The 23,110-nt window shown below is 37.0% G+C and overlaps 2 protein-coding genes across 2 annotated transcripts in view; one reads left to right on the top strand and one right to left on the bottom strand.

Moving 5' to 3' along the window:
• ITGA4 (integrin subunit alpha 4) overlaps positions 1-17,407 on the top strand; it is an 85,926-nt gene extending 68,519 nt beyond the window's left edge. Inside the window, exons 18-28 of the mRNA XM_022567178.3 lie at positions 894-1,044; positions 2,337-2,432; positions 3,646-3,725; positions 4,157-4,246; positions 5,968-6,058; positions 8,508-8,615; positions 9,424-9,549; positions 10,295-10,414; positions 12,298-12,396; positions 12,769-12,888; positions 13,366-17,407. Coding sequence (XP_022422886.1) covers positions 894-1,044; positions 2,337-2,432; positions 3,646-3,725; positions 4,157-4,246; positions 5,968-6,058; positions 8,508-8,615; positions 9,424-9,549; positions 10,295-10,414; positions 12,298-12,396; positions 12,769-12,888; positions 13,366-13,464 — 1,180 coding nt within the window. The 3' untranslated portion in view covers positions 13,465-17,407. The remainder of the gene's footprint in view (positions 1-893; positions 1,045-2,336; positions 2,433-3,645; positions 3,726-4,156; positions 4,247-5,967; positions 6,059-8,507; positions 8,616-9,423; positions 9,550-10,294; positions 10,415-12,297; positions 12,397-12,768; positions 12,889-13,365) is intronic.
• CERKL (CERK like autophagy regulator) overlaps positions 14,603-23,110 on the bottom strand; it is a 143,969-nt gene continuing 135,461 nt past the window's right edge. Inside the window, exons 12-13 of the mRNA XM_089916616.1 lie at positions 16,923-17,101; positions 14,603-16,083 (exon numbers count right to left, since the gene is read on the bottom strand). Of these exons, the coding sequence (XP_089772742.1) occupies positions 16,002-16,083; positions 16,923-17,101 (261 nt within the window). The 3' untranslated portion in view covers positions 14,603-16,001. The remainder of the gene's footprint in view (positions 16,084-16,922; positions 17,102-23,110) is intronic.

The following is a 23,110-nucleotide window of genomic DNA, read 5'->3' as shown; positions in this document are numbered from 1 at the left end:
GTGTCTGTTTTTGAGGACAGCTTACAGAATCATGACATTCTGTAGCAGGTTCTGAGCTCTTCTAACCATCTAATCAGTAAAGGGAACGGGTTGCCTTGAGACTTTAGAACATTCTAGCTGTGGTACCTTGAAGACATTTCTTAAACCTCAGGTTCCTTGGGGTCTCATGGAATGTGCTTGAGTCATATCTTCACTGAACAGTAGTTATTATTACAGGTGGGGTGACTGAGTCTTTAAAATGCTAAATGACCTCTCCCCCAGAAGAACGGGGGCCAGAGCCAGAACTTGAACTCACTTATGTGTTTGGATTTGTAGCAGTGTTCCCTTTCCACTTCACAAGATGGTGAAACACTTCCACAATTCTATTTTTAATTTGGTCTAGTTATTGGTAGAGGTGACCAGCCTGCCTTAAGAAATTAATTCTAGTTCAACAGATTTTAGTGGCACCCACATGCTGGCCATAGCAGTCCTTTCCCATGCCATGCGCACTTCCACCAGAGCATCCTCTATTTTGGTGGAAATAGTCTATTCTCCTTTGGCTTTGGCAGCAGCTAGTTCAATGTCTACTCAAGAATGAAGAAAGAAAAAAAATCTTTTAGGAAAATATTTTGAAATAATGAGAAAAACATGCTAAAATGATAGAAGCAAGAAGTTAAACAGAAAGCAGACTAGTTTAATTATAACTAAATTAGAAAACTTTTCCTGTGTAATAACTAACTGAATTTATCTGAAACCTGGGAAACTGAGTTCTTTTTACAATGGATTTACATCTACTTGCATGGGGTCATCTCCTATGGCTGTGCTTCCAAATCAGTATTTTGTGTTCAGGATACATAAATGAAGAGATGGGATTTTTAGTTCCAAACAAAAACTAAATCGTACTTAATTTTTAGGCCACATGAAAATAAAACCTATCTTGCTGTTGGAAGTATGAAGACATTAATGTTGAACGTGTCCTTATTTAATGCCGGAGATGATGCATATGAGACAACTCTGCATATCAGACTACCCACTGGTCTTTACTTCATTAAGATTTTAGATCTGGTAAGGATCGAAAACTACAGTAGCATGATACTACATGATATTTTACTTAACTTTTAAAGAATGTAAATGTATAAATCACTTTATCATTTGAGGTATAAATATTTGGTGTATGAGTCTTAATATTCAGACTTATCACTCGGGCTTCCAGTAATTTTTTTCCTCTCTGCCCCTAATCAAAATGGAAAGTTCCTTGGGATCTGACTGAGATCAAGAGAGTCAGCTTCCTGCTTACCAATGCTACTATGAGACAGAAGCGATTGTCCAGTTATCCAAGCAAGCTGCCTGGGTGTCATTGCTTTTCTCACTGGTACAACCTCATCTGGTGCTGTGATGGTGCTCCTCGTGGTTGGGGTCTCTACACGGGCCATATTGGTCCTTCATGCTGGGCTCTCAGAGTTACTGCTCTGCATTTTAAGTTCACATACACTGTCTCGATCCCAGAGGACCTCCAAAATGCTAGAACCAGCGTCAAATTCCAACATCCTGGTGTCAACCAGATTGTAGGCAAGTTTCTCCTTTCCTGCAAGAGTTTGGAGCATCTGGAGACCTTTTCCTTTTTTTTTTTTTTCCTTTTTACCACTGTGCCTCAGTCATGAGCACTTAAATCCATCAGTGAGGTATTAATAATGTTAAATTTGAAAGAGAAAAGTCTCAGTCACTTTCTCCGTGGATGCTCCTCTGCCCCTTAGAAAATTTACCCATCTCTTATCCAGAGACCATTTCTTCGCACTAAGAACATTTAGAAAGGCCTTTGACCTCTTATAAATATCTACTACCCACTTCCTCTAGAGCTTTGGGAGCCTGTTTGCAATGGTAAGAGGGAAAACTCAGTTATTCAGGGAAATATACATCTGCGAGATGTATATAAATTTATATTTCCCTGAATATTTGAATATATATATAATTGTGATTACAGTTATAATTAAATACCTTTATCACATTCTCACAACGCAGACAGAAGGCAGCCAATGAAATATAGACCTTATGAATTCCTTGCTTCGTGATTTTTCAAGGAACCTTGAGTTAGGGAACACAGAAACATGGTTGAAAGCTACAAGTCCAGGAATTATTCTGTGGAGAATGTATGTGAATATTAGAGTGAATCTATACTTGTACACACATATTTATGTAGCGTATTTATATTCCTATTGATTTATCCCCAAAGTAAACAGAAAATAGTCTTCCAAGAAAGTATCCAGGGATGATTTTCTTTTCAAAAACCATCCTTAAACATATGTTATGAACTTCTCATTCCCTACCTACTTAAACCAGTTATTTCATTTTCCTTTTAGGAGGAGAAACAAATAAACTGCGAAGTAACAGACAGCTCTGGCATAGTAAAACTTGACTGCAGGGTTGGTTATATATATGTAGATCATCTATCAAGGGTAAGCATTTAGCATTTATAGTTTTTGTTACTGACATGAATATAAAATATTTTCTGTTTCCTTATGTTTGTGCTGCATACAAATAATTTGTTGTTGTCGTTTTTATTATTTACTAAGAGTAAGTAGCTAAATGAAATAAAGCCCATACCAACTGGGCTTGAGATCTTTGAGATTGTGTTTATATTCTTGGCAATGTTCACTGTTTCAAAGAAAGAAAAAGAAGGGGGCGCCTGTTTGTGTCAGGACGGGCAGGTGAATGTGTCAATCAATTCCGTTGCCCAGCCTCACCCTTCCCCAACACTCCCCCAACTCCACCCCGGGTGGTCCTATCTGCCAGGCATGTCACCTGTGCTCTACTAAAAGGTGTTTCTGGCAAGAGTGCCCACTCAAGTTGTTAAAGCATCTCTAATTTTGTCAGTCTGGACCTGCCTATCTACATTCAGAGGAGGCTTTGTCTCTGAACGTCACTCGTGGAAATGCTGCTGCTTTAAAATTGCCGCAGACCCGACAGCTTCCCCGTAGTTCTCTGAGTGAGGGTTAGCCTATGCTTGTAGGACATCATTTCCTATCTGTATTTCACAGAACATAAATAATAAGAAAAACTAAAATTCAGATTGTAAAAACAAACTTTAGATTATTTTTATCTTTTTTTTTTTACATCTTTATTGGAGTATAATTGCTTTACAGTGGTGTGTTAGTTTCTGCTTCGTAACAAAGTGAATCAGTTATACATATGTTCTCATATCTCTTCCCTCTTGCGTCTCCTTCCCTCCCTCCCACCCTCCCTATCCCACCCCTCCAGGCGGTCACAAAGCACCGAGCTGATCTCCCTATGCTATGCGGCTGCTTCCCACTAGCTATCTGTTTTACGTTTGGTAGTGTATATATGTCCGTGCCTCTCTCTCGCTTTGTCACAGCTTACCCTTCCCACTCCCCATATCCTCAAGTCCATTCTCTAGTAGGTCTGTGTCTTTATTCCTGTCTTACCCCTAGGTTCTTCATAACATTTTTTTTTCTTAAATTCCATATATATGTGTTAGCATACGGTATTTGTCTTTCTCTTTCTGACTTATTTCACTCTGTATGACAGACTCTAGGTCTATCCACCTCATTATAAATAGCTCAACGTCGTTTCTTTTTATGGCTGAGTAATATTCCATTGTATATATGTGCCTAGATTAGTTTTAAAATGAGCGTCCCCTGTGTTTTCCAGACAGATATTAGCTTTCTTCTGGATGCCAGCTCACTCAGCAGAGCAGAAGAGGATCTCAACATCACAGTGCATGCCGCCTGGTATATTTCATTATGGAAAAACAACTGTGTTAAAGGAAATGAACCCCTGACTTTTGGGGGGAGAAAAGGGAGGTGACCTTAGGGGAACCATGGAGCTGTGTTCCATTGTCTGCAGCAGAAAACTTCCTTTATGTGATCTGTTAAACAAACAAAAAACTTCCTTTATGTGATCTGTTAAACAAACAAAAAACCCTTCTAACATAGGGTTTTATAGCATAGAAGCAAATAACCGCGTAAATAATGAGAGCAAATTTCTGCCAACTCTGACACAAAGATTTCTTACTATCGCGTCTACTTTTATCCCCGCTCCTCAAAAAGCATTTTTGAAACCAACCTCCAAGTACATTAGGTATACTTGGGCCGTAATTAGTTCCCTCTGAAGTTTTGTGCTGACTGGATTCTAAGAGGGTGTTTTCTATTTGCTTCTGTAGTGAAAATGAAGGAGAAACAGGCAACGTGAAGCGTAACAAAGCGACTTTAACAGTACCTCTCAAGTATGAAGTCATGCTAACTGTTCATGGGTGAGTAGATATGGAGGACTCCTATAAAATTCTGAGCTGATTTTGAATTCTGTTGCTTCTTAAACTACTCGTCAAAAGCTTATTTAAAGTTTTTTAAGAAAAGATCATGTGCTGTTCCTGTCTCTTAACAATTACCTCGGTGTTGCAGCCCATTGCTTAGGTGTTCGTTATTTTAACCCACTCTGTAGTCATCACTGAGACCACCTCAAACTAATGCCCCAATGGAGGAGATTTCTTACTGGAAAAGCCCAATAGGAGGCCACGTCCAACCATTCAGCGGTACGCCGTGCAGGCCAGGGCCCCAGAGTGCCGGCGTGCACTTTGTATCATGCTCAGTGGCCAGGGCAAGTGTGAAGTTCAGAGAAGTGGAAGGTTGGCCAAATCGCCCTTGTGCAGACCCCGCATCTACCTGCGTGGCAGATGAATTGAGATACAAGAGAGCCGGCTCCCTTGTCCCCTCTTTATATCCGTGAATTACAGAGTTCCTTACCCAGAGCCCAGCAGTCACTGATTCCTCACAATTTTAGTAATTGTTTGAATGGACCCTCCTATGACTCAGGAAGAAGATGTGAAGAGAAGGAATTAAAGGAGTATCATGAAAAGCTTTCATGATTTTACTGGAAATTATTGAGCCTACTAATCTTTGTTTAAAACCACATTTTTAAAGCATAGACAATATGAGACACAGGACAAATAGATGAGCTTTTCTAGCTGCCCCAACTATAAAGCATCCCTAGTCATTTTTAACCACCCATAAAGGTGGCATATAGTTACATAAAAATAGTGTCCGAACCTGATGGAACTGATTCTCCAGTTTGTGAGATAAAACCAGCGGAGGAAAGAGGAATCCATTCAAGGGCGAGTAGTGGGGAGCAAAGAGAAGTCAATTGCACGTTGCCTGGGTTCGAATGCTTACCTCGCCTCGCCTCCTTGATTCTGTTATAAGTGTGTCCTCCTGCTTTTCCATCATCCACATCTCATTTTGAGCAAGGGATGCTCTGCAACTATTAAGCTGCCTAAATCTACAACATTGGAATATTTCTCATTTCTTTCCTCTGTAAAAGAGTCTCTAACATATTACCTCATATTAGCTGCCAAATATTAGCAACTTGGGGAGTCGGGATTTTCCTAGAAAAATATGTCTTAAAGTTCATTACTGACCGTGCGTATGTCTCATCTCGGGTAAAGGAATGACAACCTTGTATCCTAACAAAAATTTGCCCTACTTCTTGATGTTTGAATTGTTCCCCAGACTTGGGGTCCATTACAAATAGCCAGCAGGAATTGGGGGTGATAAGAAATCACTCAGACATCTGTCAGCTAGATTGAAATACAGGAGGATACTGGAGCCCCAGGGAAAAGCTAAGAATTTATCTCATATTCGTCAAGTTTGCGTGAAGCATTTGAGGGCTGAGAGAGAAGGAATGGTCACTAGAGTGAGCCAGGCAGTATTGGGAAGGCAAAGGATATTGGCGGGAAGAGAAATTATCACCCCAGTCAGAGCACGTGGCTTTCTAATTTCCTTACATTTTCCCTAAAATTCTTATCTTTACAAGAAACCAAAAGTATTCCATGGTACTTAGAGGCACCTGTCGTCTGAATGATGGCATATTTAAGGGATATTTAAGAGATATGCTATATTTAGACTAGAGAGAGAAAGACTGTTTCTAATACCTCATCAAATAAGACAGTTAAATTAAATCTGAATTCATTTCTGGCAGGTTTGTAAACCCAACTTCGTTTGTGTATGGACCAAAGGAGGAAAATGAGCCTGAAGTATGTATGGCAGAGAAAATGAACTTCACTTTCCACGTAAGAAAAGTTGATTGTGCTGATATTTGTAACAAGCTGAAAGAATGTTACCGATGCATTGCTCCAGAGGACATCATATATGTGTGGCGTCCCTCAGCTTTGGGCCACCTCAGCTGGCTGAGGGCGAGAAGGGAGCTGCAGCAGGGCTCATGCCCTTGCCTGGTGGGCCCCTGCGCCTTCTCTCCCATTCATCTTGTCCCTGTTACTGAGCCCACTCTCCTTATACTACCTCTCCTTATACTACCTCTCCTTACAGTAAGTGCCTCCTGGGAACAGAGGTAATGCCTGAAATAGGCAAAGTTATGGGAGGAATGCTAAAGATGCATGCAGAAATCAGAATAGGTCAAGAAAAGGCATCTTTGGGTGCAAATCAGTGAAACCTCTTCGTGGTCCAAGCTTCATACAAGTCCTAACCTTACCAAGTAAAGGAAGCTTTTACCTCCGCATCTCCATTTAAGGTCTGCTTGGTCAGCCTTTCAAACCATTGGTATATGACCCATGACAAATGATGCATCATTTATTAAATAATCTTTTTAAAAAGGAAAGAGTATTATCATCATCCAGAAGTATTAACATACTAATATAAAGCTAAAACTTCATTAAACACTTTTTTACTGTCAAACTGAAATTTTCGTTACAGCATGGATGTTGATAATGAGCAAATAATTGGAGATAATGTCCACAAAAACATTTTTTGAACTGAAAGCACTGCTCACACATTCTCAAGAGCTATATAACAATCTACAGACTGTGAATGAATCTGCATTAGGTACATTATGATATTTTGTAAGGCAATGCTTTTCAAAATGTGTATCAGAATCACTTGAGGTGCTTATCCAAAATGCAAACTCCTGGGCCACTGCCCCAATCTGTGGAAGAAGAATGACCTCAAAATTCTTTTGAGTCCATACTCAAGTTGTTGTTACCCTAGTATACCCTAGTGTTGGAAAAATGTCGCCCTCTACTTTGAAGTCCCCCAAAATGCTCCTGTCACACTCCGGTGGGGGTTTGTACTCTGATAAACAGAAACTGAGTTGGACTCTAGTAGGCCTATTTATTATGTTACAAATAATAGTTAAGTATTGCCTAGTTAAATTACAATGGAGTGACTGGGCGTGGAGATTCTTTCAGCCTGTAGGCTTGGTGACTTGTCCAAGTATGAAGATGTTCTCGGAGGTCTAAATGCTATTAGGCGAAAATGGATAAAGAATATTGTAAGTGAGCTTGGTTATTTGCTGGCGTCAGGAAGACCTTGTGTAAAGGTCTGGGCAGTGCTGGGTCCCCATTGCTGACATTGCCTTTTGCAACTGCCCTGTGCTTCCAAGGCCTGGCAGTTACCACCTGTCCCAAAGCCCAGGGATACTCTCTCTCTTTATTTACGTCGTGTGCGTTCAGAAGATTATTGCAAGTCTTTGAGTCATGCTATTTCATTTAGATATTGTAGCACATCTTTTTTCTGACTTACTGTGTTGGTTTTATAGTTCTCAGGAGGCAATATTTTGGCCTAATTTCCTTCTTCAGCGTTCTGCAAACCCCAGATTTATCAACAATAATGAAATATCTTCCCCTTATGCATTATTAAAAAACTGGTTTTTTTCTAAAACCCAATAACCTACCCTCTTCTGATTTTCTGAGTGCATCAGCATTATAATTTTCCTGAATTTAAAATATTTTTATTCACTTACTGCTGCTGATTATCCTCTCAGCACAGAGAGACTTTGTGAAACCAAGATAGAATTTAGAATTAGAATACCTGGGCTTTGGTCCCGCTTCTTGTCACTTTTTAACTTTCATCTTGGTTACAGCATTAACACCTCAGCATTTTCCTGAGATGGCAAATAATAAAATGTCAGCCCACCTCATGGGATAGTTATAAGGACAACCGATCATGTTTTTTTAGATCTATAACGTGCCATACCAAGGCACAGTTGGCCCTTGAACAACACAGGTTTAAACTGCACGGGTCCACTTATATGTGGATTTTTTTCAATAGTAAATACTATAGTACTACACAATCCACGGTTGGTTGAATCTGTGAATACAGAGAAACCATGTATACAGAGGGCTGACTATACATTATATTAGGAGTTTCAACTGTGCTGAGGTCAGTGACCCTAATCCCCCTGAGTTGTTCAGGGGTCAACTGTATATTATTGATGTCTTTTTCCTCAGACTACTTCTGCAGTAAACCATCAGTGTAGACAGTTTGGTCTAATCGGCACCAAAAGGAGAGGTCTAGGAATAATGACTAGTTATATTATTAACAAACGTTTTAAAGTTCTGACTATGGATATTCTGTCTCCTTTTGCCGTGCAGCTGCCAACTACTACAAACCCCCACCATTATAAATGTTACATGAAATATATGGGTTCACCTGAAAAGTTCATTGGTATCTGTACTTCTATAAAAAGTATTTTTTGAGTGTTTAAATTTTCTTTCTTCTTGTCAGGTTATCAACACTGGCCAAAGCATGGCTCCAAATATTAGTGTGGAAATAATGATACCGAATTCTTTTATTCCCCAAACTGATAAACTGTTCAACATCTTGGATGTCCAGGTAAAAATGTGTTCCTTCCTTTATTCTAAGTAATATTGCTAAAATGGAGATTTCTGTTACTTCAGTCACACTTAGTCTAAACTATGAATGCACCATGCATTTATTGTGTACACTTTGAATGTTGCATTAGAATGGCAGGATTACAGTGGAACCTCTACATGTGACTTAACACAAGAACAGAACTATGCTCTACCATCTTTGGTAGATTTTCTTTGTGATAGGGACCTGTGGAAGTAATTTAGTTGGTGGAATTCTCCATAAAGCTTGAGACCACTGTTGAAAAAGCAATACTTCAGCCTTTTATTAATATTCAAATAACTACTTAAGAATCAATATTCTTGTGTTGATGATTCTATCAGAATTGTTTTTACGTTCCCAGTTTTAAGACAATCGACAAAGAAACCTACTCAGTAGATTTGATATATAATCCTTAAAAATCTTACTTGAATCCCAGATCTAGATGGTAGGGCATGCTTTTAGAACACTTTGTTGTATGTCTAAAGCCAAAGAAATGTTCAATATAATGCTAATGTTCAAATGTCCATTTTTCATATTGCCCTAATTTCTGTAAGGTTAAGGCCATTTGATCAATTTGGGACCTATATCCAACCCTTTAAAATTTTTCTGGGTTTTTGTTGCATTTTTTGCCACAGAGATTTAATCTCTCCCATATCAAAAAATATTTTCACACAATTTTAGAAGTACTTGATATATTTCAGGAAAGGTAAGCTTTAAAAGGTAAGTTTTAAAGCCATGTAGCTGTTGTTCTTTCCAATATTGGATAAGATTTTTCTTTCTTTCTTTGTAGACTACTGTTGGAGAATGCCATTTTAAGAATTACCAAAGAAAGTGTGCATTAGAGCAGAAAAAAGGCACAATGGAGACCCTGAAAGATATATTCAAATTTTTATCAAAGACTGATAAGAGGCTACTGGTAAGTTTCAATTTTTCAGGTTGTAGTTTTTGCTTTCCAACCTACAGAACTGAAACACTTAAACCCATGAACCAAGGCGTTTTGAACTGTCAGTTGAGTATCGGAGAGAAGCCAGTTCAGGTAATGTTCTTGTGTGTGAGGAACAGGCATGATTGGAGAGTTGAGAGACACCCAGGGTTAAATATATACAATATACTTTCATTATTTATGCAACAAGTGCCCAACTTATGCCAACCAGACGTTGCGTCAGACCCTTTGCGGGTCAAGATGCTGTCCTCAGCTGAACGGCCTTTGTGGCATGAAATTAATTTTCAGTATTTTCATTTTAGTGAATGTATGGGGAAAAAAACCCAAGAAAGCCCTTAAAATGATCCAAGTTTTACAATGAACATAGAACATGTAACTTAGCAAGACTCTGATTAGGTGTCTTACTTTTTCTATCCCAGAAGATTAAGTTCATAAGAATAATGAAAACATGTGATCTAGTTCGAATACTTTGTTTTTGTTAATTTACTAAACATTTCTGTTTTGTTTAAAACAAGATAATTTTTAAGTGCCACTAATGAAAGCATATCTTTAATTCCATGTTTATATCAAGATAAATTTTTGCAAAATGCCACTAAGGGGAGCAGATCTTGAATTCCACGTATATTTAGCCATCTAAATATTTAGCCATCTAAATATTTTAGCCATCTTTTTAAAAGATGTTGAAATTTTAACATAGCTCTTTTGTATTCTTTTCAAGTACTGCATGAAAGCTGATCCACATTGTTTAACTTTCTCATGCAATTTTGGGAAAATGGACAGTGGAAAAGAAGCCAGTGTTCACATTCAGTTGGAGGGTCGGCCATCCATTTTAGAAATGGTAAGTCTATGATACAGTGGCAACTTTGTGGATAAGATTTCATATAGAATCTACAAACGCGACCATCTTATACAGGTAGGATGGTATGTAAGGAGGCATCCAACAAATTAAGACGGTATGAATGAACGTAAAATCTGGAGTGAAACTCCAAAACTGTTCCATTTATCACTACAAAATACATTGTCTAAATGACATGGCTTTAGTAATTAAACAGATTACTAAGACTGTAAAATAGACTATATAATTAAGAGCTTTTAGAAAGCATGTCCAACTATTTATGAACCTTGATCAAATTAGAGAAGTTAGCTGCTTTAACATTTCATATATCTTTTCCAAATTACTTTATGCTTAAAAACCTATTGTGTATCGTATAGATTTATATATTTGCTAAAAATTGACTTCCAGAAAATCAAACTAAAACATCAGAATTTATCAACAACAGTAAAACACAAACACGCTTTTAAGAAGATGAACTTTGAAAGGTTGAATTAAAAATTAACTAAATACATGTTGGACTTCTTCCTAAGAAGCAGTATGCATATTTATGAGAAGCACTTTGAGATCATTGGTTTTATCTGGAGTTCTGTTCTTCAGTTTCCTTATCAGATTAGTATGGGTAATATCTCTTTTTCAGGGTTGCCGCAGATTAGATGATTTTCATAAAGCACTTAGTGCACAACACAGAATAAGCCAAAGGAAATGAGAGCTATTATGTTTTGTTAAGAGGAGTAGTTGAAATTACCACAAGGTGGTCAAGAGGAACACACACCAGACAGGGAAATAAGAGCTGTCTGTTCTAGTTGCAAGTTATTTAAACTTTTGCAGCCTCCCTTCGTACTCTTTTTGAGGTCCAGGTTTCTCAACGGTGGGCACTAGTAGCATTTTGGACCAAATGCTTCTTTGTTGTCAGGGGCTGTCCTGTGCATTGTAGGATATTCATCAGCATAGCTGGCTTCTCCCCACTAAATGGCAGTACACCCCCTCCCGAGTCCTGCCAGCCAGAAAGGGCTCCAGACATAGCCGACTCTCCTCGAGGGTACAGAATCATCCCTGTTAAAAAAACTGCTCCAGATAAAGTACATAATTTATTTTTAGCCCTAAAATTCTACGTTCTCTCCAAAATGTTAAATAACCTTTACACAGTAGTTTTAACTTTTGTTGATCATCGTCTCCTCTTTAAGAATTTGACAAAAGAATGTATTCTCATCTACCCTAATGAACGCACATATGAAAAATAAAAAATATCTCGATTTTGAATACAACTTCAAAGATCCTTAGAGTCTATGGAGCCTGTCCACAGATGCCCAAGCTCTGGATTCTGGGTGATAAAGCCCTCTGTTAGACAGTAAAGCTCTGAGTTCAGCCACTGATTTTATTTTTGAATGTTATAAATATTTGTACCAGATTTTTTCATTACGATATTTGGTACACTAATCTGTATTTGATCAGAGCAGAAAGATGACAACACTATTAAGAAAAACAAGCCCAAATAAAATTAATTTGAGGAAATGTTTATCAGACAAAGAAAGTCATCTTTGGGAATAAAAATTCAATAGCTAAGGTAAAAATATACTGGTAATTATCAAATAGTATTTAAATATTAAATATTATAAGCATTTAAATCAAGTTCTCTGCAGAGCAGCCATGTTTAATAAAAGGATTTCAACACAATGATGCCATATAAATTAATACCAAGGACATGCCTTTGGAACCAAAGGGAGCATTGCATTGCAATTAACTACAAATGGTGAAACCGGAGAAGATAACTTGTGAAACCCTTTAGAATAGAAGTAGTTTCTCGTGATTCTTACCTGCTCTGTGTTTTCGTGAAACAAAACGATGTATCAGGCTACAGTGATCTTTTTTTTTTATTTGTTAAACAGGATGAGACTAGAGCCCTGAAGTTTGAAATAAGAGCAACAGCTTTTCCAGAGCCAAATCCAAAAGTTATTGAACTAAACAAGGATGAGAATGTTGCACATGTAAGATGATTACCTTTTTAACCAAAACATAAACATTGTGGGAAAAAATATTGCTAGTGTTTGGTCAGGAAAATCATGGCGAGCCTAATATACTTTACAGGGGATTGGTATTTTCTACAACTGCCAGGAAGGCATGACATAGCTCTTTCAGGAGGTGATTTTGGTAGGATGGATTGGAGGAAGAACCACAGATATGGCCCATTACACACCCTGTTTCTGCTAAAATTACCAATGTTTCCTATGGTTTGTGTTAGACCAGCAAGAGAATGGGATGGGTTATTCTGAATACTATTGGGGATCGTGGAGGGGCTTCAAATGAAATAGAGGCAAGGTTTTAAAGTGGTGTTTCTTTATTTTGGTTAATTTATGTAGGTTCTACTCGAAGGACTACATCATCAAAGACCCAAACGCCATTTCACTATAGCGATTATTTTAAGTAGCTTGCTACTTGGACTTATTTTACTTTTATTGATTTCGTATGTTATGTGGAAGGTAAGCCTTTAATAATTACCATTGTTAAACCACTCAAAATGCCATTCTTGATCTTCTCAAAGCCAACTTGTGACTCCCACGTTATGTGACTCCCACGTTACTAGATTTCAGCATTTCAGTATTTTTAATGTTAATTCTTACACTGATTGATTGCATATTTCTCTTAACTTTAGTACCACTGTCTTTCTAGAAAATAAAGATAACTTCACCAAATGTTCAAACTATAACAAAAGTTTTGAAGGATGTTCTTTCTAACTAACTAAGCATTGGGCAAAACACTGCACGTTATATGTTGAATTTCAATTTTGGAGAGTGTGCGTGCATCACTGAGAAATCCTGCAGTAACAACAAAACAATGCTCTTAATGCTCTTTAACCCAATATTTCCCAAACTAATTTTTACTGACTACACTTGGCATTGACTGTTATTATATACTCATATCAAATATCTAATGTTCATGACTAATGCTATTTTCAGGCTGGCTTCTTCAAAAGACAGTACAAGTCTATCCTACAACAAGAAAACAGAAGAGACAGTTGGAGTTACATTAACAGTAAAAGCAATAAAGATGACTGAAGACTTCTTTCAAATTGAGAGAATAACAGACTCAGGTTACAGTATACTAAAACAAATTTAGACATTGTTTACAAGAAACCGTGAATTTTGCCTCACTTCTTCTTTTTAGTCATGACCTTGTGACATGGTATGTCTTAATGCAGATAAAAAATCCAAGCAATGATTATTCTAAGAGAAGATAACTCCAAAAGTAATATTTTAATATATCCAAAAAGATAATCTTTCAGCTCTTAAATGGATAGAAAAACACTAAAGCATCAGCTTATCCAAGATAAGTAATCCCTGGACAATACCTTGGAATGAGTGCATCTGAATCAAAATTATGTTGAGGAAGTAAACAACTCGACTGGAGAAAACTTGGACTTTGAGGTATCATTCCTTTAAAAGATATACTATTTACCATATGTGCTGGCTTTGGTAAAATTAATTCCACCAAATAGGTAAGGACTCATTTCTTTGAGACTTGTTTGGAATATGTTCTCTAGAAATATTTAGCAGAATTTTTGAAAGGCTGTTCCCAAATTTTCTAATGAATAGAAGAGGAACATTATCATTTTAAAGCATATTTTATCTTTAAAGACATTGATTTGTAATATATTTCCTATAACCTTTGATCAACAACCATTGATTCAGCGGTCTATGAATACTATGGCCTGATGAGCAAACTTCAGACTGAAGTTATACACTGGTTTGAGCTTAAGGGGATAATTTCTGGATAATTATTGTTTATACAGCTATGGATTTTTTCTTTCTGTACATATATATATATATACATAAGTTTTTATGAGAAAATATATGTTTATACAGGTATAAATCCAGTAAGCCCTTCTATAACACAATTTTATCAAGGGAAAGGTACTGAAGAGTAAATTGTAAAAATCCATCTTTAATCAAATTTTTTGTTTATAAAAACAACAGTACTTAGAATTCTAATTTATATTCTAAAACAGATCAAATGTTGTACTTTAGCTGATATATGTAAAATATGAAAACTGTACCTCACTAATTAATTTTTAAAAATCAAAGCTCTGCAAAGAACATATTGGGGACCAGTATTTCATACAAATTAGATACTGTTTAAACTGTTGACTATCAAATGCAGCAAATAAATTCTTGTTTGGATGTTACTCCTTTCTCCTCAAATGTAAGTATGAAATGTGTTTTCACCAGTACTATAAGAGCATTCTCTTCTTCAGGGAAATAGAGAAGCAAATTTAACTGTAAAATTGAAAAATATAGATTTAGCTTAGCTTGTATCAGGTAAAAATGTGACATCAGAATTTCCATGTTTTAGTGATGACTGAAGTATTTTTTGTTGGTGTTATCTTAGACTTTTTATAATGAAGTTAAAATACCTCTTCACTTGCAAATACAATCACTTTTTGTAATATTTATTCATGCATATGAACTAAATGCTGATATATAATTTCCTCTGATTTGTCCCTACATCTGTCTTGATATGAAGGTTGTGGCCAAATTTTCGAAATCTGTTACGGGAAGTGATAGGTTAGAGGGCAGTCTTTACCACTATGGAAGAGGATTTCTTCATAGAGGTCCCTGCTGTCTTCCTCAGACCACTTAATTCCTGTAAGTTATCTGTTCACAGATTGGTGGCTGGAGACTGAAAAATGCACATAAACTTGTGAAGACATTTGAGCAGTGGGACCCAATGAGCACGAAACCTCCTGAACTCGGGGGTGTACCACCAATAGAAATTAATTCAATTTTAAAGAACCCTTTGAACAAAAGATACTATGTTTTTTTATGATTAAAAAACAAGTAGTTCTTTCAAGAAAATGTCTAGGCTCATTGGTGGAAAATCAAATCCAACTTTAGAATTGCTTTCTCAAGGATGATCCCTGAGGAAATTTAAATTTTGTTCCTTCCTACTAGAAATGACGACACCATTTCAGGTAGGATTCTAACCAGTTAGATATTTTGAATAGTTTATGTGTATTATGGAGTTCAAAACCCTACCACTTTGAGTTTTCAACTTTCAGAGACTATTCACCAAAGTGGTACTATAACTTTTTAAAAAATCCATCTTTTTTCTTTTTGGCAAGTAGTCTAGGTATTAGAGAGCTTTTGAAAAAATAGTACTATTTTCTGGTTATATCATTTCCTAGCTGTGTAATTTAATACCGCTGGATTACGTACCTCATCAAGAAATCAGGACAGTCTTTCTTACATGAACTCTGTGGTCTGTTGGCATCAGGCTATAGGAAATTTAACATCAGAATTGATGGACTCAAATCCAGGAATCCAAATTAGTTCATTTTGGAATTAATCTAGGTTAAATATTGATATATCATGTTTAAATTTCAAGTATATGAAATAGTTACTTTCCATTCCAATAAATACTTTCCAAAAACCAGAATTTAAATCGTTTGTATATATTTCATGTCTTAAAGCCTAGAAGCTAATTTTTAGTAATAGCAATTTTAATTTCTTTTAAAAATAGTTTTCTCCTTACTAAAGTATCTGTTTAAAACATGACAATATCCCTTCATATTAAAATTCTAATTTTCACATTCCTCTTATAAACAACTACATGTTACTTTGGAATCATTCGTTTCTTCCATGCTTTTTCCATAAAGATTGATAAGTCTTGGGTGTACTCTGTAAAGAATATAAGCATATGTATGATTATTTCATCAACCTATCATGCTGTTATTTTTCACACATAACCCCTATCGAATGTGGTGCATAATACCAAATAGAAATCTAATGATAGCCAACGAGCATACATTCATGGCAGAGCTGCCATCTAGGAAAAAATGCAGGGCCTAATAAATCAGCAGCAGTAATTCCTATAAAGCCCAGTCACCCATGCATGTAGAAAGCTCACACCTAGCAGGCTACTCAGGGAGCCCTGCACACTTCTTCTACCCACTGAGTCATAATGCTTATCAACAATAAGTTTGCATGTTCCCAAGCCTGTTTATAACCCATTGCTCTTGTTAATATGTAAAATTGTTCTTACGTAAAGTATGCTTTGGAAAGACGATAAAAGCAAACTGCCGAACACAAAGTGTTACAGTATTTGTTGTGGGTAAAAGGAAATTTTAAACGACTGGGGGATTAAATTGTAACCATCTGCTATTCAGATGGCATCACAAGGTTTGAGATCTTAATCCATTTTTAAAAATTCAAAATGGAAATTGTAGACGTACATTATGCGTATAGTTTGTGAAGAATGGTAATTCAGAATGCCAACGTAGAGACTCATAACCAAAGAAAATGCTTTGGTTCTACATAACAATTAGTGAATAACTACAAAGTTACACTTCTTTATTTATTAAAATTGTACATGTGTCTTTTTATGCTTCCCTGACTTACGAATTTAAAACAAAATTAGCCCAACTGCCTGTTTTGATAGTTATAAGGCGGCAACTTCCATTTATATGTCTATCAGACACAAAACTGATAGTACAAGATGGTGAAATAATTAGACTTACCTAACATGGACCTCTGATGCAACTTCCATTAAATCACCATCTACATTCCAAGGGAAACTGCTTCCTGTAGCACTTTCATGTGGTCCATCTTCTTCCTCTGGATTGTGTCCACTGCTGTTACTCCTTGGGTGAACTTTTACTTCTTCAACAGTGTAAGTCTCAACAAATGGAAAATTAAACTAAAAAAAAAAAAAAAAAAACCAAAAAATAAATGCAAATACTCTTGGTACTTGCTTTATCCCTAACTGTAATGCAAACTAGGAAAGTTCACTGTGCTCTCATTTGCAAGTAAATATCAGTGTGCATGCTGATGTTTTCATAGCTTTGAAACTCTAATTAGTTCCAATTTCTCTGGAAGAAGGAGCCCCTTTTCTGAAGCTTTCCTAGCTCATTTAGATCTAGCAGCTGGCAAACTTGTTTTATGACAAATAGTATATGTCTATGAAATTGTATACAATAATTTCCAATAAAAACTAAATCTTTAATATTGGTCTATTGTTATTGTTATAATCCACTGACTTGATTATTGTCAACTAGTTTAACTGATGTAGAGCAAACTCTAGAATAAGTTTCTGAATTACGAAGAACTAAACTTATGAAGGTAAAAAGAGAAAGTCCATCCCATGTGATTTTGACAGGTATTTGCCTGTCTCATCCTCACTTTAAAGACGGACACAAGTTGCATGATAATTATGGTTGCTTACTGACCACTCTAGCATGGTACAAAGTCAGCTTCATATTTCAGTCTTTCTTGGTCATGCTACTCAAAGCAACCTACAGATTTAATGTGATACTTATCAAACTACCCATGACATTCTTCACAGAAGTAGAACAAATAATCCCAAAATTCATATGGAACCATAAAAGACCCAGAATTGCCAAAGCAACCCTGAGGAAAAAGAACAAAGCAGGAGGCATAACCCTCCCAGACTTCAGACAATACTACAAAGCTACTACAAATACTACTACTAATCAAAACAGTGTGGTACCGGCACAAAAACAGACACATAGATCAATGGAACAGAATAGAGAGCCCAGAAATAAGCCCACACACCTATGGACAATTTAATCTTTGACAAAGGAGGGAAGAATATACAATGGGGAAAAGACAGTCTTTTCAGCAAGTGGTGTTGGGAAAATTGGACAGCCACATGAAAATCAATGAAGTTAGAACATTCCCTCACATCATAGACAAAAACAAACTCAAAATGGCTTAAAGATTTACATATAAGACATGACACTATAAAACTCCTAGAAGAGAATATAGGCAAAACATTCTCTGACATAAATCATACCAATGTTTTCTTAGATCAGTCTCCCAAGGCAATAGAAATAAAATCAAAATTAAACAAATGGGGCCTAATCACACTTATAAGCTTTTGCACAGCAAAGGAAACCATAATCAAAATTAAAAAGACAACCTAAGGAATGGAAGAAAATATTTCCAAATGATATGACTGACAAGGGCTTAATTTCAAAAATATACAAACAGCTCATACAATTTAATAACAACAACAACAACAAAAATAATCGAAAAGTGGGCAGAATATCTAAATAGACACTTCTCCAGAGAAGACATACAGATGGCCCATCGGCACATGAAAAGATGCTCATCATTCCTAATCATCAGAGAAATGCAAATCAAAACTACAATGAGGTGCCACCTCACACTGGTCAGAATGGCCCTCATTAAAAAGTCTACAAATAACAAATACTGGAGAGGGTGTGGAGAAAAGGGAACCCTCCTACACTGTTGGTGGGAATGTAAATTGGTGCAGCCACTATGGAAAACAGTATGAAGGTTCCTCAAAAAACTAAACATAGAGTTGCCATATGTTCCAGCAATCCCATTCCTGGGCATATACCCAGACAAAACCTTAATTCGAAAAGATACATGCACCCAGTGTTCAAAACAGCACTATTTATAGTAGCCAAGACATGGAAACAACCTAAATGCCCATCAACAGATGAATGGATAAAGAAGATGTGGTACATATATACAATGGACTATTACTCAGCCATAAAAAAGAATGAAATAATGCCACTTGCAGCAACATGGATGAACCTAGACATTATCATACTAAGTGAAGTACGCCAGACAGAGAAAGACAATTACCATATGCTATCACTTATATGTGGAATCTAAAATACAACACAAATGAACTTACCTACGAAACAGAAACAGACTCACAGAGAACAGACTTGTGGTTCCCAAGGTGCGGGCAGGGGAGGGAAGGTTTGGGAGTTTGGGATTAGCAGATGCCACCTATTATATATAGGATGGATAAACAACAAGGTCCTACTGTGTAGCATAGGGAACTATATTCAATATCCTGCAATAAACCATAATGGAAAAAAATATGAAAAATATTATATATATGTATAACTGAATCACTTTGCTGTAAGCAGAAATGAACACATTGTAAATCAACTATACTCCAGTAAAAAAATTTTTAAAAATTAAAATTTTTCTTACTTGCCTAAGGAAACTATAGTGAAAAAATATATATTCTCTGAAATAAGATAGCCAAGTAACTTTTTAGTAGAAATGCACAACTACTCATTTATTTCAGTTTTCAGTAAATGGCACGAGGTTTATCACAAATGTATTATCTACATGTTTTTTTCCCTTCTTTCACATATAAACCTCGATGAAGCACAGAATTTTAAAAGTTGCCAGAAAACTATTTTCCCCAATACCCTTTTTTGCTATATGTGGAAACATCAATGTCCAGCAGATCTTATAGTTTATACTGAATAATGCATGGGTTACATGGTAGATAATACTGGGTTACATGATGGCAACAGTTGTTCTATTTGAAGTACAGGGTTAGCAGGCCCCAAGCAACTCTCTGTTGGAAAAAGCAAGGCTCTCTCTAAAACTGCCTAATAGTCACTGCATTAGACTTCCCATTTCAGGTGTAAGGTTTGGGGCCACGCTTCACACTGCACTTGTAAAATGTTCTACATTTTTCATTCATTGTGAAAATAATGTGTTTTAGTTGTTTTTTTAAACATTTTTTAAAATTTTATTTATTTATTTGGTTGTGCCGGGTCTTAGTTGCGGCAGGCAGTCTCCTTAGCTGTGGCATGTGAATTCTCAGTTGCGGCACGCATGTGGGACCTAGTTCCCTGACCAGGGATCGAACCCGGCCCCCCTGCTTTGGGAGCATGGAGTCTTAACCACTGCGCCACCAGGGAAGTCCCAAAATAATGTGTTTTAAATGAGTCAGTGATCACTGGCCATTATGGGTTAAATTGTGTCCCCCGTAAAGATATCTAGAAGTCCTAACTCTTAGTACATGTGACTGTCACCTTATTTGGAAATAGGGTCTTTGCAAATGTAATCAAGTTAAGATGAGGTCATTTGGGTGGCCCTAATCCAATATGACTGATGTCCTGGTTAAGAGAGGAGAATGCCATGTGAAGATAGACACTCAGGGAGAATGTCATGTGATGAAGAGGTCAGAGACTTGAGCCATGCAGCTAAAGCCAAGGAGTGTCAGGAACTGATGGCCATCACCAGTAAGTCTATTGTCTTACATCATCAGTTTTCATGTGCACACTTCACAAAATGAAGCTCCATTCATCCATGCATGCACGTTTATTACCTAGGAAGCCACAGACATTGTTAGATGGGACTTAGGGAAGCCAAGAGCGTGATATCACGTGTGAGGGTGTGTTTGGGGCATGAGGAAGGGAAGTTAACAATTACAGTTGTGATAGATATATAAGTGCCATGATGGTATAAGCACAGAGAAATGAGAAGAGGCAAACAGGCTCAGGATATTGGGTGAATTGCCCTCTTGAGCTGAGTCTTAACACAGAAGAATTAGCCTGGAGGTGAAGAGAAGCTCTGGAGAGAGGAAACCACGTTTGCAAGAATACAGAGAGATGCCATGATCAAGCATAGTGTGATACTGATGGCAACACTGGTATTTTGGCAATTTTTTTTCAGAGTATGTTAATGCCTATATTTGATTTTAAAACATAGACACATATGGTGTTGTGGGCTGAATTGTGTCCCCCCTCTCCCCAATTTATATGTTGAAGTCCTAACTCCCTGTACCTCAGAATGTAACCATATTTGGAGATTAGGTCTTTAAAAGGTGATTAAGTTAAATGAGTCTTTTAGGGTAGGCCCAAATCCAATATGACTGGTGTCCTTATAAAAGGAGGAAATTGGGACACACAGAGAGACCCCAGGAACGTGCATGCACAGAGAAAAGATCAAGTGAGGACACAGCCAGAAGGCAGCCATCTGTAAGCCAAGGAGACAGGTCTTGGGAGAAACCAAACCTACCCAGTCTGTGGTATTTGTTATGGCAGCCCGAGAAAACGAATTCAATGACCAAAGCACGAGAAATCTGGTGGAGGATGGCAAGAAGCGAGGCTGTGACACAGGCAAGGGCTAGAATACAAGGGGCCTTGTATTCCACACTGAGGAAATTTGATGTCATCCTGATGACAATAACACATTGAAGAATTAGGCAGGAGATAAATCAGATATGTATTTTAGAAAAATCCCTCTAGAATGCAGTGTGGAAGACCAGAGAAAAGAAAGATCAGAAGGAGGCTATTGGAAGCAAGAAGGGATTAAGGTTTGAATTAATCGGTGGACTGGTTGTGAGGAATGAGAGAGAGGGATCCAGAGTAACTCCAGGATGGGTAGAGAGTGGTGCCATTGCCCTTTGTAGGGAAACACAGAAGGAGCACCATCAAGGAAGAGGGCGATAAGGTAAGTAGTGGACGTGCTGGACTCAAGATGCCTGTGAGTTTTATAACCTTCTCAGCACACAGGAAGGCACAGTGGTCCTGCAAATCAGAAAGGAAGAGAGAACCCTTGGTAGTGTGCAAAGTTCAGAGAGTGGTTCAAGCAATGGGAAGCAGTGAGATCACCCAGGAAAAAGTATCATGAGAAGAAGGTTACAAACAAATCCCTGGGGAATAACAAGGGTTTTTAAACCCCCTAAACAAAAATGAGGGTCAAAGCAAACGTAGGAATGTTTTCAATATGAACAGAGGAAACAAAGGCCAGCTACAGGATGGAGTTGAAAAGACCTGAAGAGGAATTTTTACCTCTATTTCACGCAGAGATGGGAAACGCAAGATGCGTCACCTACAAATGATGGTTTTCAGTACATTCTACAATTGTTCAGATACGCAAACATTCAGTTCAACCTGGAAAGATGGTTCAGAGACCTAGACTGTTGCTCTCCTTAGGCTGAAGTGCCGCATTTCCCTTCCTGGATACCAGAACTGCTACTAATTGAGAGTGGATTATATAATCTTACATTTATCTGGTCTTTATAATATTACATAATTTATATAAGTTTATATTTTTGAACATGTCACCATGAAGGAAAGAGACTACACATACACATGTATATGTATGTCTGTGATTTTTTAACAAATGTATCAGATTAACATTGCTTGAAAGCAGTCACCTTGGGAATCAATCCAATTATTCTTACTATATACTATTATGCAAAACAGTTTAGAATTTCTTTGCAAAAAACTACAGAGCAGTAGCATGGACTTGAATTTTTGGAAAGAGCTGAGCCAATCAGTTAAGCCTAATGAACCACACACACACACACACACACACAGGCAATAGTTTTTTTGTATCAAAAGCAAGATATGACTGGTTGAGTACCTGAGAAAAATGGTTATGTCTTGCATAACATGGTCTTCTTTTGAAAAACTTTACTTTCCTATAGATACAGAATTACATTCACTACTATCTTTGTCTTTATTTTTTATAGTAAGCATCTATTACTTTTACAGTCAGAAGAAAGCTACTTTCGTAATGAAAAAAGGATGTCTACAAAAATTACCTAAGACATTTGCCCCTTAGGCAATTCCAAAAGAGAACTTCTGTAAGTAATCTGTGCAGTCGTGCCTCCCTAAAATAAATATACAGCTTCTCAGGGTAAGTACCTTGGGGTTATTACTCCTTTAAGTTCTCATATTTATTTAATAGAAAAAGAATAGGAAAAGTTTATACCAACATAATGGCACTCATTATCTTGGAATATAGAATTTTGAGAGCTTTTTATATATATTGTTATCTTGTTTCTATTTTCTGACTTACAGAAAAACCAATGAACATGTATTGCTTTGGATTAAGAAAAATAATAAAATTGCAAACAAAATTAGCAACATCTGAAAAGGCATACATTCCTTTA

The sequence above is a fragment of the Delphinapterus leucas genome, chromosome 8 (genome assembly GCF_059928025.1).
Source record: "Delphinapterus leucas isolate spDelLeu-1000000601 "Yukka" chromosome 8, BTC_Dleu_Yukka2, whole genome shotgun sequence".
NCBI classification, from domain to species: Eukaryota; Metazoa; Chordata; class Mammalia; order Artiodactyla; family Monodontidae; genus Delphinapterus; species Delphinapterus leucas.
The sequence above is the reverse complement of the archived record's forward strand: the minus strand, read 5'-3'. Positions and strand labels throughout refer to the sequence as shown.